The sequence below is a fragment of the Xenopus laevis genome, chromosome 3L (assembly GCF_017654675.1).
Source record: "Xenopus laevis strain J_2021 chromosome 3L, Xenopus_laevis_v10.1, whole genome shotgun sequence".
In the NCBI taxonomy this organism is placed as follows: domain Eukaryota; kingdom Metazoa; phylum Chordata; class Amphibia; order Anura; family Pipidae; genus Xenopus; species Xenopus laevis.
Genome location: NC_054375.1, coordinates 149,609,942 through 149,625,640, shown reverse-complemented (window position 1 = coordinate 149,625,640; position 15,699 = coordinate 149,609,942). Strand labels below are relative to the sequence as shown.

General features: G+C 44.2%; 2 protein-coding genes across 2 annotated transcripts; one reads left to right on the top strand and one right to left on the bottom strand.

Annotated features, from left to right (window-relative positions):
- Positions 1-334: 334 nt before the first annotated feature.
- epor.L (erythropoietin receptor L homeolog) lies at positions 335-10,920 on the top strand. Its single transcript, NM_001095704.1, is given in 8 exon segments — positions 335-529; positions 4,642-4,762; positions 5,244-5,413; positions 6,910-7,070; positions 7,539-7,689; positions 8,247-8,334; positions 8,418-8,505; positions 8,708-10,920. Coding segments are annotated over 8 exon segments (1,578 nt in total). The 5' UTR covers positions 335-396; the 3' UTR covers positions 9,374-10,920.
- A 1,652-nt stretch (positions 10,921-12,572) lies between these two features.
- swsap1.L (SWIM-type zinc finger 7 associated protein 1 L homeolog) lies at positions 12,573-15,335 on the bottom strand. Its single transcript, XM_018253686.2, has 2 exons — positions 15,022-15,335; positions 12,573-13,055 (listed from the first exon to the last, which is right to left on the bottom strand). Exons 1-2 carry the CDS (start codon positions 15,295-15,297, stop codon positions 12,639-12,641), a joined length of 693 nt encoding a protein of 230 aa, XP_018109175.1. The 5' UTR covers positions 15,298-15,335; the 3' UTR covers positions 12,573-12,638.
- Positions 15,336-15,699: the final 364 nt, after the last annotated feature.

The following is a 15,699-nucleotide window of genomic DNA, read 5'->3' as shown; positions in this document are numbered from 1 at the left end:
TTACTCACAGCTCTGTCCCTGCACTCACTCACTGTCTGTACTGACTCTTACTCACAACTCTTACTCACAGCTCTGTCCCTGCACTCACTCACTGTCTGTACTGACTCTTACTCACAGCTCTTACTCACAGCTCTGTCCCTGCACACACTGCTGTACACAAATCCTCTTATCTTACACTGCAATAGTAGAAAAAAGTTTCTGTTGAGATACTCAGCTGAAATTCACTGGGGTGCGAGGGTGGAGTATATGGCTAGAGAGATATAGGGAGGTGCAGAAGGGGGTGGGTACAAAGGCACATGGAGACAGTAGCAGATGCCTCACAGCAAAGAGAGGACAGAGAGCAATGCACTGGGAAAGACCCCATTAAACTACAGCAATCCTGGGAAGATCCCTGCAATGGGTGCCCCATCTTCCCTTTTATTCAGCACCGCACATTGGAGGACTGTGCCCTTTCTATTGGCCTTTTGGGTGCTTCTATCCACGGGGACTGCTGAAGACCCAACAATGACTCCTGAATTCCTTCGACACAGTAAGTGCACATCCTGGTACTCAGTCCCACTGGGGAACAAAGTAACCTAATGCCGAGATGGTGTTTAATGGGTTAAAGGGTCAGTCCCACTGGGGAACAAAGTAACCTAATGACCGGATGGTGTTTAATGGGTTAAAGGGTCAGTCCTACTGGGGAGCAAAGTAACCTAATGACTGGATGGTGTTCAATGGGTTAAAGGGTCAGTCCTACTGGGGAGCAAAGTAACGTAATGACCGGATGGTGTTTAATGGGTTAAAGGCTCAGTCCTACTGGGGAGCAAAGTATCGGCATGACCGGATGGTGTTTAATGGGTTAAAGGATCAGTCCCACTGGGGAGCAAAGTAACCTAATGACCGAATGGTGTTTAATGGGTTAAAGGGTCAGTCCCACTGGGGAGCAAAGTGACCTAATGACCGCATCGTGTTTAATGGGTTAAAGGGTCAGTCCTACTGGGGAACAAAGTAACCTAATGACCGGATGGTGTTTAATGAGTTAAAGGGTCAGTGGGGAGCAAAGTAACCTAATGACCGGATGGTGTTTAATGGGTTAAAGGGTCAGTCCCACTGGGGAGCAAAGTGACCTAATGACCGGATGGTGTTTAATGAGTTAAAGGGTCAGTGGGGAGCAAAGTAACCTAATGACCGGATGGTGTTTAATGGGTTAAAGGGTCAGTCCCACTGGGGAGCAAAGTGACCTAATGACCGCATCGTGTTTAATGGGTTAAAGGGTCAGTCCTACTGGGGAACAAAGTAACCTAATGACCGGATGGTGTTTAATGAGTTAAAGGGTCAGTGGGGAGCAAAGTAACCTAATGACCGGATGGTGTTTAATGGGTTAAAGGGTCAGTCCCACTGGGGAGCAAAGTGACCTAATGACCGCATCGTGTTTAATGGGTTAAAGGGTCAGTCCTACTGGGGAACAAAGTAACCTAATGACTGGATGGTGTTTAATGAGTTAAAGGGTCAGTGGGGAGCAAAGTAACCTAATGACCGGATGGTGTTTAATGAGTTAAAGGGTCAGTCCCACTGGGGAGCAAAGTGACCTAATGACCGCATGGTGTTTAATGGGTTAAAGGGTCAGTCCTACTGGGGAACAAAGTAACCTAATGACCGGATGGTGTTTAATGGGTTAAAGGGTCAATCCCACTGGGGAGCAAAGTAACCTAATGACCGGATGGTGTTTAATGGGTTAAAGGGTCAGTTCAATTGGGGAGAAAAGCAACCAAATGACCAGATGGTGTTTAATGGGTTAAAGGGTCAGTCCCACTGAGGAGCATAGTGACCTTATGACAATAAAGTGTTTAATGGGTTAAAGGACCAGTTCAACTGGGGAACAAAGTGCCCTAATGGAAGAAAGGTGTGTAATGGGTTAACGGGTCAGACCCTGTGGGGAATAGAGTGCTCTAATGACAGGAAGGATTTAATGGGTTAAAGGGTCAGAGCCACTGGGATGCAAAGTGCCCTAATGAGAGCGATGTGTATAATGGGTTAAAGGGTCAGTTCAGCCAGGGTAAAAGTGCTTTATAACAGTAACATGTATCTGTATCCAATTATTTTAATATAAAAAAGCTCACACACACATATAATGCATACATACTTACATACATGATCACATGTTCAGCCTCCCTGCCCGGGAAGAAGGTCATGTGACATTCTATGTCATAATAACATGTTTGTGTCATTGCTGTTCTTATCTACAGCTCCAGACACACAGAGAGAGGGAAGGCAGGGTAAAACCAGCATTGTTTTTGAACTTTCTGTACTGTTCTATATTTCTTGGCTGTAACAGGATTGTAAATAAGATGTTTTGCAGAAGTGTGACATACAGGAGCCTGTTTACTGTAAATATAACATTCCAGATTTTAACTTATTAGCTACATTACTGTAATATAGTTTTATAGTGACTTTAAGGGGCTCAGGGGAGGGGTTAGTGGAATAAGGAGTTACAGGGACAATAAGGGACTCAGGGGAGGGGTTAATGGAATAAGGAGTTACAGGGACAATAAGGGGCTCAGGGGAGGGGTTAGTGGAATAAGGAGTTACAGGGACAATAAGGGGTTCAGGGGAGGGGTTAGTGGAATAAGGAGTTACAGGGACAATAAGGGGCTCAGGGGAGGGGTTAGTGGAATAAGGAGTTACAGGGACAATAAGGGGCTCAGGGGAGGGGTTAGTGGAATAAGGAGTTACAGGGATAATAAGGGGCTCAGGGGAGGGGTTAGTAGAATAAGGAGTTACAGGGACAATAAGGGGCTCAGGGGAGGGGTTAGTGGAATAAGGAGTTACAGGGACAATAAGGGGCTCAGGGGAGGGGTTAGTGGAATAAGGAGTTACAGGGACAATAAGGGGCTCAGGGGAGGGGTTAGTAGAATAAGGAGTTACAGGGACAATAAGGGGCTCAGGGGTGGGGTTAGTGGAATAAGGAGTTACAGGGACAATAAGGGGCTCAGGGGAGGGGTTAGTGGAATAAGAAATTACAGGGACAATAAGGGGCTCAGGGGAGGGGTTAGTGGAATAAGGAGTTACAGGGACAATAAGGGGCTCAGGGGAGGGGTTAGTGGAATAAGGAGTTACAGGGACAATAAGGGGCTCAGGGGAGGGGTTAGTGGAATAAGGAGTTACAGGGACAATAAGGGGCTCAGGGGAGGGGTTAGTGGAATAAGGAGTTACAGGGACAATAAGGAGCTCAGGGGAGGGGTTAGTGGAATAAGGAGTTACAGGGACAATAAGGGGCTCAGGGGAGGGATTAGTGGAATAAGGAGTTACAGGGACAATAAGGGGCTCAGGGGAGGGGTTAGTGGAATAAGGAGTTACAGGGACAATAAGGAGCTCAGGGGAGGGGTTAGTGGAATAAGGAGTTACAGGGACAATAAGGGGCTCAGGGGAGGGATTAGTGGAATAAGGAGTTACAGGGACAATAAGGGGCTCAGGGGAGGGGTTAGTGGAATAAGGAGTTACAGGGACAATAAGGGGCTCAGGGGAGGGGTTAGTGGAATAAGGAGTTACAGGGACAATAAGGGGCTCAGGGGAGGGGTTAGTGGAACAGGATATTATACATTATAACATTCTAAACGTTTACTTAAATGTGACAGTATTTATATTGTTCACCTTCCAAACAATTTTATCAGTAGAGGGTTTTTTTTCAGATTCATCACCAGAAATAAAGACTTTTTTCAATAGCTTTCCATCTTTTACCTGCTTTTAGGGTCTGGCCACACGAGCAGATTCAGGGAGATTAGTCCCCCAGTGACAAATCTCCTCTTCTTAGGGGCGACAATGTCCCCGAACTGCCTTCCACTGGCTAAAATGAAAATCGCCTAGGGGAAGGCACCCGCGGTGCTTCATTTTACGAAGTTGGCCAAAGTTGCCTCACGAGGAAACTTCGGGCGACTTTGGAAAATGAAGTGCCGTGTGTGCCTCCCCCCAGGCAATATATATTTTAGTCAGTGGTGGGCAGGGGGAAGGCAGTTCGTGGAGATTGTCCCCCTGAAGAAGAGGAGATTTGTCACTGGGGCGACTGATCTCCATGAATCTGCTTGTGTGGCCTGACCCTTAATGAAACTCATGGATTTTGCTCAGCAGAGACAAAGATAAGAAATGTATCAACTAAATGTATCAGAACTGCTTTAGAAAAGACATAAAAAGGTGAAAAACAAAACTTACACTTCAATATTAGAAAACCGGTCACAAATAGAAAATAGAAAGTAATTGGAAAAAGTCATTATTTCTGGTGAACTATCTGAAACCAAGTGAATTGCAAAAAAAAGTTTTTGAAGGTGAACAACCCCTTTAAAGGAAAAGAACATGTAAAATCTCTGTGGTGCACCAACCAGTATTGTACACCTTATTACTCTCCCCCTACACTGGCCTGGTGATCCACTTACACAACTTGTTATTAAGATTTCTATGCTGTACTTGAGGCATAAGATCCAGTGCTGCCTCCCCTCCCTTTGTATTTACTTCCAGTATGAGTATGTCCATGCCTTAAAAAATGCCACATATTAATGATTTTATGTATCCGTTAAGCAATATCAGCAATACACCAATTGAAAACTGGGCTACCATGAAGATAACATTTAGACTTTTAGAATATGTATTCATTTTGTTTCCATCCAGTATCTGAGAAAATTCCTGAGGAGTATCAGAATCCACATTGCTTTACACGGGACCTGAATGATTTTATCTGCTTCTGGGAGGGAGAAAGAAGGAAAAATGCATCCTATTCCTATTCTGAAGAGTGAGTGCAGAAATAATCTACCACAGACATATTGACACAGACAGGAGGGAACTATGGGACATGAGTCTGTCCCTCCCACTGCAGGGTGATACAGTGACACAGACAGGAGGGAACTATGGGACATGAGTCTGTCCCTCCCACTGCAGGGTGATACAGTGACACAGACAGGAGGGAACTATGGGACATGAGTCTGTCCCTCCCACTGCAGGGTGATACAGTGACACAGACAGGAGGGAACTATGGGACATGAGTCTGTCCCTCCCACTGCAGGGTGATACAGTGACACAGACAGGAGGGAACTATGGGACATGAGTCTGTCCCTCCCACTGCAGGGTGATACAGTGCCACAGACAGGGGGAAGCTATGGGACATGGCACATTACTGGCATATTGGTAGGAGATTTATGGGTAACCTGGGGTGAGTGTCTTGTAAATACATTTTGTCCATATTTCCTTATGCCGTTCTCCTGTTTCCTACTCAGTGACCAAATAAAGTGGTGCCAGCTCAGGACAGAGGTTGCATCTAATAACACATGGTGGTACATCTGTGAGTTTCCAGTAACTGATGTTGTCCTTTTCGCTGGGATCACCATCTCTGCATACCCGTGCCACAAGTGCCAGACTGCCAGGGAGATCTATATTAATGAACTTGGTAAGAAGCCCCTGCAACCTTTATTCTTATATCTTATTCTTCATTTTGTTTACCAGCAAAGTAGACATTAAATCGAGAAGGATAGATTTGTAATTCACCTCAAAGATTTATAACAGGCTGTCAACCCTGCACAAATTTGTTGTAAACCAGTTGACATCTACAGATCATATATAACAGGGCGCTGGGTTTGTCTTTGCAATATTAAGGTGGTTTGCATGTTCTGCAGCCACCCAGATAAATATTGGACAAAGCCTCAATTAGATATCCATCAGAGTCAGTAAATGCAATCAGCATCTTAAAGTCCTTTCTGACAGCCTACTAAACCAGTATTTGGCAAGTTTGCAAATCCTGTTGGGCAAGAACCACAACAGCTTGTTGATGTTGTACTCTTTTGATGGCTGGCTGTAAGCCCTCGTTATGATCTGATTTTGGCCATATTGGTTTCTTAATGAGTAGGTCCAGTGGCGTAACTAGTTGTTACTGGGCCCCATAGCAAATTCAATTTAGGGCCCCAAAATATTTATAAGTTGGCTTATTTTACCAAGATATATTAAAATTGCTAATTAATTAGGGTCTCACTGGGCCCCCTACACTCCTGGGCCCCCCTGCAACCGCAGGGTCTGCTTCCTCTATAGTTACGCCCCTGAGTAGGTCTTAAGGTGGCCATACACTGAGAGATCCGCTCCTTGGGCGAGCCCAATAATTGGATCATAAGGAAGGGTAAACGGGCGGTCGGATTGCGGGAACGCATCAACAAACAAACATCAACAAAACAGTCAAAGGGCCCCATACATGGACCAATAAGCTGTCAACTTGGACTGTTGGCAGCCTTTATCGGCCTGTGTATGGCCACCTTTAAATGTAAAGGGTAAAGGTGGCCATAGATGCAAAGATCCGCTCGTTTGGCCACATCGCCAAACGAGCGGATCTTTCTCCCAATATGCCATTAACAAACATAGCTATATCGGGGGTAATCTGATTGTTCGGCCGTATGGCCGAACGATCCAATTACGATGTGCCGTGGGCTCCAGCGGGATCGTCGGGTCAAAATCAAACCTGACCGATCGACCGATCTCCGCCGGACGAAAGATGTCGGCACACGCCACACACGATCTAAAAATCGTACGAATCCTCAATTCGTACGATAGGATCCATGTGTCTATGGTCACCTTAAGAATATAACCGGGCCTGTGCTCCTATCAGCAGAAAACTGTACTGGTTCGGGGTTCTTCCAAAGAGCACCACAACTGGCAAACGACTTTCCTTCTCCTTTAAAAACAACATTCGGTATGCCCCACTTGCAGAAGTTTTTAAATACACCCACATTGTGCCCTATTATGTTCAGCCGTGTTACTCCCAACCCCCTTGTTATTCATGCCAGGTCTATAAATATAAAAGACTTTCAAAAAAATTTGGTGGGTAAGGTATGGTGAGATTAGCACGATGAAAAACTGTGTTCAGGGGTCCGTGGCTTATTTTCCTTTTTGTTATTAAAGTGTTGCTGAATCCCCCTTTAAATGTGACGGTAAAGGAGAAGCAGGATCCACGGGGACTTCTGATATCATGGAAACCCCCACACTTTCAAAAGAATCACGACATAAACAACGAGATCAAATATCAGGTCAACTATTCGACTCCAGGTGCTGATGTGCAGACGGTAAGGATGAATCAGGTGAAAATGGTACATACCTGCCCAGTGCAAGCTTGTTTCATTTGCACCTACAGAGCAGGCAGATCTTTATCAGCATATTGTTACTCAGTCCCATTATACAGAATGGGCAAATCATTATCAGCATACAGGTACTTAGTCTTATTATACAGAGCGGGAAAATCATTATTTAGGTACTCAGTCCTATTATATAGACTGATTGGATCATTATCAGTATATAGATACTCAGTCTGCCATCGATGGTCTGATCATTGGCCCAAGGGACTCCACTTGGGTGGCCAACTTGGCTAAGATCTGCTAGATTGTTGAGCTTATCTCCTAACCAAGAAAAATGAGCAGCGCATCCTGTATATGTCCAGCTTTTGATATTCTTGGTAAAATCACACCAAATCATTATACCTAGAAATCTTTTTATTACAAATGTGCAGATATTCACTCTTACTCTTGATGTGGCAGGTGGAGGTGGAAGCAGGAAATACAGAGATTTTTCTCACTGACATTGTCCCAGCTGCATACACTGTCACAGTAAGATGCAAAGCAGATGGTGTTTCATATAACGGCTACTGGAGTGATTGGACGGCACCTATTACCATAGCGACCATTATTGGTGAGTGGTCAGGTTTCTTAAAAGTTGTTCATCACTGGATAAAGTATCAATGGTGTGACTAGAGCAAGATCTGTACTGAGCACAAGTGTTATATGAGTTCTGTCCTGATGGGGGCGTTGCTTATGTATTATCAGCGCCTTTATTAGGGCACACAACAGTAAGGCAGGTGACAGATGATTGAAGCTCATTATTTCAGATGGTAGAGGGTATACATTAAAGGGAACAAAAAAATTACTTTCTCCACCAAAGGTGCAGGCAAATAGAGCACGCTCTCTGGTATCTCTAAGGTACCCACAGCAGGAGGGAGCTCCTGGTGTGGGCAGCGATGTTGGAGCATGTGGCACAGCTTTATCTAGTTGTGTAACATGGCATGCATGCCCACGTCACTAAACATGGCTGCCTTTACGGGAGGGAGGGTGGTATAGAGCTCACAGGGGGCCTTCTTTTTGTGGTCAGGGAAATCTTTGGCTGATAGGTGTCCATTAATGTGCATTATAGGAATCTTTGGTCGAAGGTTGGTTTTCATCATGTTGACTCAATACCTTTCTCTCTGATAGATCTACGCCTTCTTCTGTTGTTGAGTATTGCTATTTTTGTGGCCTTAATCGCTGGAGTTGGAGTTTACATCTTCATGAGACATGGCATGTAAGACCAGCATTGCTAGGACACATCTTTTCTTTCTTACTAATTTTCTGCTTAGGAACCTAATTCCACGCTTCTCTTTTCAGGTACCTAAAACACAAGGTCTGGCCGCAGGTTCCCACCCCAGAGAATAATTTCCAGGGGCTCTTCACAACACATAAAGGAAATTTTAAGGTATTGTTACGTTTTTACACTATAATTTCATGAACCATTGCATTTGATATTCTTCACCTCATCTTTACAGTGGATTTTATTGTACAATCATAATCACTCCTTGGATCACAGACAAGTGCATTCAGGATAAAATATGAAGAACATAACTTTGCATATAGCTTATATAGTTCATAAATCCAACTTTTTGTTTCTTGTTGTCCAGCTATGGCTTGGTCAGGCCGATGCCTACCTATTGTGGATCTCCAGACATGTCTTTCAAGAAGATCCCTCATCTACACTGGAGGTCCTTTCTGAGCTCCCCCCTGCTGCACTTCCACAATCTTTCAACCCGAATCCATTGAAGGACAGTTATGTGGTTTTGGACGAGAATCGTATGCCTTGCTCTCTGGAGTGGTTAGAGGCTCAAAGGCATAAAACTGTCATAGTGGGTGCTGAAAGCATGGACTCCAGATTGCAGACTGTAAATAAAGATGTTGTATTGGAGGACACCAGCAAGGGGCAGATTGCAGTAAAGGCAAACAACAGAGTGCACTCTCTGGAAGGGGACGGAAGTCAAGGTGAAGCCTTTAGAGAAGATGAATATGTGGAGGCTCCAAGGATGGAGCATGAACGACATAGAGTTTCTAGAGAAAATTCTGTGAGCTCCGATGGGAAGCAGAGCATTCCCTCAAGTTTTGAGTATACTGAACTACAGACTTGTGAGGGTCTCCTCTCTCCCAAACCAAGGCCTGTCCCACCCCGTATGCCTCTGAAGTATGCCTACCTTGATATGTCTAGCTCTGGTGAGCACAGCCCTCCACCATCTCCCAACTTTTATCAGAACAGTCCGATCACAAACTTCTTGGCCCCTATATACTCACAAAGCTGATGACAGGTTCCATGGAAAAAACCTTGGTAAAGAACAGCCTTTAATAATATTTGAACAGAGGAACATCATGTAGACAGGAGGTAAATGATGAGAAAGATAAACTGGCATGAATATGAATGGAACTAAGCATAAATGAAAGCCTGCCTGTACAAAAAACTGTTCAGAAATAATACAATTAACATGTTTCTTCATTTTCATCATTTATTTAGCACCTCCAAGTTACTCGAGACTTTAAAGTGATAGTCATGGGAAAATATGTTTTTTTCAAAACGCATCAGTTAAAAGTGCTGCTCCAGCAAAATGCTTCACTGAAATCCATTTTTCAAAAGAGCAAACTGATTTTGTTATATTCAATATTGAAATCTGACATGGGGCTACACATATGCCCCCAGTCATGTGACTTGTGCTCTGATAAACCTCAGTCACTCTTTACTGCAAGTTGGAGTGATATCACCCCCTCCCTTTCCCCCCCCCAGCAGCCAAACAACAGAACAATGGGAAGGTAACCAGATAGCAGCTCCCTAACACAAGATAACAGCTGCCTGGAAGATCTAAGAACAGCACTAAATAGTAAAAGCCAAGTCCCACTGAGACTGATCCCACTGAGGAAAAACAACAGCCTGCCAGAAAGTAATTCTGTCCTAAAGTGCAGACACAAGTCACATGACTGGTGCAGCTGGGAAACTGACAAAATGTCTAGCCCCATGTCAGATTTCACAATTGAATATAAAAAAATCTGTTTGCTCTTTTGAGAAATGGATTTCGGTGCAGAATTCTGTTGGAGCAGCACTATTAACTGATTTTCCATGACAGTATCCCTTTAAACATATTGACAAACAATGATGAGAACAAGGGATGTGAGGGACTTGCTCTCAGCTTACAATCTTAGACTTCAGCAAAATGCGGTGGTTGGCTAATGTGTGCGCAGCTTTAGTGACTCATTCATCACTGAAGATGACCTTTATGAACATATTAGGACAAAGTCCTAATCTCGCTAGGGTAGTCAAGCAGATGGCCTTCACCAGAGAACCATGCATCCAGACCACAAATACTGGATATACCCATTGCATGTACATATTTGTATATAAACCTTGTTGTTGCAAGACAAAGAACTTGATTTCAAAATGTATTTCATTATATTTCCCCCCTCCATTTTTAAAGGTGTGTGGGGGCGGAGGAAAATCATAGACCTGTTAACCAGAGCCGGAACTATGGGTAGGCAAGAAGAGAAATCTGCATAGGGGGCAATAATGGGGGAGCTGAGCAGGTACCTATTTTGCCTACTCCAAGTCCAGGCTCCCATGCCCTTGTCGCAACTTATCACTGCATGCTCACCACCCCCCTGATGTCACCTCACATGCATGCACGGGAGGGGGGCGGGGGCCAGCCGGCTTGGTCCCCTCTTTTCTTAATCCCAGAGCCTTCCCAAAAAAATGCTAAGTATTGAATAAATAATCTTATTTTTTCTTATATTTACTACTTTTGCTTTTACTATTTGTACTATATGTTCTTTTTTAAAATTTTGTAATAAAAATACTATTTTCTTATTTTTACAGTGATCAGTGGTAGAATTTAGGTTTCCTGTTCTGGGTGGAGCATTAAAAGGACTGCATCCAAGATATGACCACCCACCAAAATATATCATTACACGCTAAATAGGTGTAAATATGCTATAACAGGAATATCAAAACAACCAAAAAGATCCTTAGTTTTACAATAATTTTTTCAAGAATCTGTGGTTATCTGCACTGATGTCAATTTGCATTGTTTGAAATGTGTCCCCTTATTACGTTCACTTAACATAAACTGTATACCACAGGGGGGCTGATTTATTACTATTCAACAATTGTGTAGGATAGAAATGCTGCACATAATAATTTGGAGTTGTGTACCAGCCCTAGGCCACCACAAGCCACAGCATTAAACATCTGTGCCTCAGAGGATACCCATAGTGGCTTTCAGGAGCAGCTCTACGTGCTGAATTCTTTTACCTGAGCTTTGAGGCCAACTTACAATAACGGTCACAGAATATAAATGTCACTATACAAGGCTGATTAGTAATTACGTCAGATTCTCATTACATCCGAATCCAGTTGATGCAATTAATAATCAACCCTGCAGCATTCAGCTTCTGTGATAGATGAACTATATTTTCTGCTTAATAATTTGCAACAACTCCTAACCTTAGTTTCTCAACAGCTGCCCAGAGCACACGGAGCATAGGCAGTGCCACTGGCACACCTAAAATTATCCAAGATGGGGAGCTCCTTTGATAACTTTGAAGACCTGGATCATTACTACACCAGCCTAAAGAGGTGCTGAAGCTTTAGACTGGTGCAGTATCTTCACCATATGTAAAATATAGCATTTTTAGTATATTATATTTAGTTCTCCTTTAAATATTCATAAATCAGCCCCTGGTATAATATTAGTGATGTGCAGGCCAAAAAAAACAAAAACAAAACAGGTTGGGCTGACATTTACACAGTGTTTCCAGCGGGTTGGGTCTGGGTTGAGCTCTTCCTTCTGCTCTCCCTGGCCGCAACCTTACTATGCCTCCAGCAGCCTCTATTCGTAGATGTACACCTGCCTGCCACTTTTGATATCAGAGATGTGTCTTGGCAGGTGGGGGTTATGGTAGGGTCAACGCTATTGTCGACCTGCACATCACATGCTTCCTGCAGACTGGTTACTTTGGATTACTAAATTTTGTGCAAACACTGTTACTAAATTATATATTATGGTAATTCTCTAATACCATTTTGTATTCAATTTAAATTGTGTACATTTTCCTGTACTTCATCATAAATAATATTGTTTGTCAACAAAGCAAGTACAACATGGTTTTCTTGCATATTCAATTTAAATATATTTCAAAGTAAAATGTTATTATATTTTCACTATGCTTCTTTCCTGTTCGAAAAACTGCTGCTCGATTTACCAATGCCCGCTTACAGTATGCAACAGAGATCACAATTGGGAGAGGCTGCTCAAAATATATTCTGAAAAAATGACAGGCCTACTTTGAGAAATATGTCATAAGTTGAAAATTTTCCTGGGCATCCTTATTTTGAGACCTTTTTGATGTCAGTGTAAGGGCACATCAAAATATTTTGGTGGCAGCCTTGTGTTTTAAAACATAAAATAATAATTCTATATGAGAAACATTTGCAAATACAAAAGTTACAAACACAGCACATGGTACATGAATGATTTTATCATTTATGCATGCTTTAGTATGAGGTGTTGAATTTTCACGTTCTGGTCACAAAGATGGAGTGTTTCGGAGAGATATTTTCAGAGTTCCATCCTTTTCTGTGTGTAGGACACAAGCTGGGAGATGGGAAGGGAAGCTTATGTGAAAGGTGCCCTCTTGCTGCTCACTGGTCACCTCGGCATAGATATGGCACTGGGCTGGAAAATATCGTTCCACAGCCAGAAATGCTCCATCAACACCCTCTGAAGGTGGTGCTGCAGATACCAAGAGACCACACTTTAAGTGCGCAGCAGAGTCTAGCAAAAGGCCGGAAATAAGGGCACCGTCAGCAGAGCGACAAGTATGTGTGAGGTAGCGTTCCAGTCCGTCCACAACAATTAAAGAAGGAGCCGAAAAGGAGAGGTGCATGGAAGAGACGAGCTGCAGAAGATCTCTGAGAGACGTCGGATACAAAAACCGGATTCGCTACAGGAAGAAGAGGTGGTAAGATCAAAAACTGCCACAAAACAGCAGCTGAAATAAATACTTATTGCATTCAACAAGTCTGAGCTGTTTTGCTAAGTAAATATATTGGAAGAACAATATTACAAACAGAAGATTTGAAAATAAGTACTGTATGTTTAGATAAAAAGAAAAAAATACACTGAAATTCCTCAGTGAATTTGGCACACACACGATGCTACGTGGGCCAGATGGGCACAATTTACAACTGGTCAAACAGCCTAAAAATCTTGTGACCAAAATGCAACCCCAAACACCTCCATCAGTAGAAAAAAAAAATATACCTAAAGATGCATCTGATACAAGACCTGTCTTAGTAAATGCTCCAGGATATACCACCTGCCAACCAAAGCTACGAGCCTCCATCTGAACACACTCTTGGTGGGCAATATGCAGGAGTCGGCTAAACCCAATGAACACCTTGGGTCCATGGCACAATTTCTAGATATTAGTCATGTGTGAGTTGAGAAAAACTCGACCTACACTCGCCCGCAACCAACCTGAACCTGCCCACACCAGGCTTCTCCCCTGTATTTATAGACACATGCCAACCTGCCCTGCCGTTGATGTCACAAAATGGACGGGCGCGCACCTATAAAACCGGAAGCCGGCAGTGTAAGGTTGTGGGCAGAGAGAGCAGTCAGAATAGCTCAAACCGAACCCGCCCTCGCAAATGGTGTGCCAAGGTCAGCCCGAACCCAGCCGACCCGCACATCACTACTAGGTATATATGCATTTTAACATTATCAAGCAAAATCTTTGCTTTTGTTTAACTTGTAAGTGTTGAAATATAATTGCTGAATGGTTGCTATGGATCGCTGGAGATGTTTTAGTCCTATGTCAATAAATATACACTTAGTGTCACTTAATGCACAAACAAAAACTATTATAGCTGGCTGGATTTACTAGAAAGGGGCTGCTGGCCAACCCTCCTCATCAGGTCTGGACTGAGATTCAAAATAGGCCCTGTCATTTCAGGTACACAGAGGCCCAAACAGGCCATATAGCAGCCCAATAAATAGTGACTGTCTAAGGCAACTTACAGCAGCCACTCTGGCATTTGCCAGAACCCACAGTCTGGGCCTGCTCCCCATCTTTGCCCTAGCAGCCTACTGTTTCTTTGACCTTCCCATCATCTGAGCAACCCTACTCCAGATTTTCACCGGCACATAGTACCTTCACAAGTCTAAAACTGCAGTTCAGGCACCCATGTCTATAATCGATATCCCTTCAGAATATGCCCCCCCCCCCAAGCAGTTTTCAGGCACCTCCTCCACGTTCTTTTCTCTGACCCCTGAGAATATAGTTCCCTGACAGTCGACCCCATCACAATGTCCAAATCGGAAAGATCTTCCCTGGCCCATTCTCTGTCCCTTCAGAATATTCTCCCAACCTAAGGTTTTGCCTTGGTACTTGACTTTACTCCGTCCCCTCATAATACGTCCTTGCCCTAAGGTTCCACATCAACACTCATGCCATCTCCAGGCCCGGACTGGCAATCTGTGGGTTCTGGCTAATGCCAGAGGGGCTGCTATAAGGTCCCATAGAAAGTCAGTATTTTGTGGGCGGGTGGGGGCTGTTTGTGCCTCTGTGTGGGCTGATTGGGCCTCTGTGTCCCTAAAACGCCAGGGCCTATTTTAATTCTCAGTCCGGAGATCTGCACCCCTTCTGAAGATCTTCCCTGGCATTCACGCGCTGTTTTTCATTCACCTCATTATATACCCCAGACACAAAGTACTGTCTTAGCAGCCATTTCCCCGACCCCTCAAAATCTGATTCTCTCCCCGACCCCTTCCCTGCGACCCCCTGTCTCTGTCTCCTCAGACTATGTCCCCGCTTGGGCTCAGCCATTTCCTCTGGTCCCCTCCTTCCCCACAGAGCTGACCTGCCCCACACACCGACCCACCAAACTCCTTGCCTAGAAAATCACCTTGAGTATGAGCGGATCTCGGGCTTCCCTCCCTCCCCCGGGCAGCTTCTGCAGGGGATCCCGGGATATAAATATTACCGGCCCCGCACCCTCCTCAGCTGCCAGCAGCCCTGCCCTAAACAGGAGCCCGCTCTTCCCACAGCCGGGAGGTCCGAGGAGCAGCACGGGGGACACCTCTGAGGTAACATGGGCCGGCATGGTGCTGGAGTTCTCTTGGTTGGGGTACTCCTTGAACCCTAAGAGCTCTCTCAGCACCCTGGTCAGCGTGTCAGCCATACGCAAACAGATCCACTCTAACGCTGATTGGCTGAAAGTCGAGTTATGCGTGTCAAGCCTCGGCACACAATTGGCGGGAAAAAAGGAAACGTTTCATTGGTTGTAGTTGGCCTGTGGGCGTAATTAAGGCTTTTGTTTTGTTGTTGCATCAAGTCATGTGATTGGGCTTTTGTTGAGGTACATCTGATGGAGAACAAATGTAGTGTATCTCCTGACTTGTGGGGAAAAGTGAAGCAACCTCCTTTGTCTTGTTCTCAATTCATTCTCCATGTATATTACTTCCTTAGTTCGTACTACTTGCTAAAGACTTAAACGTCATCCTATTGCCCAAGAATATCCTCCATAGCTACTAGTTTATCTAAAGGTGGGAAAAACAAAAAAAGAAAAATCAGACTGACACTG

Coding starts and splice junctions, on each gene's coding strand:
- swsap1.L (XM_018253686.2), bottom strand. CDS start 15,297: ATGGCTGACACGCTGACCAGGGTGCTGAGAGAGCTCTTAGGGTTCAAG. Junction 13,056..15,021: donor GAGATCCGCTCATACTCAAG/GTGATTTTCTAG, acceptor TTCTTCCTGTAG/CGAATCCGGTTTTTGTATCC.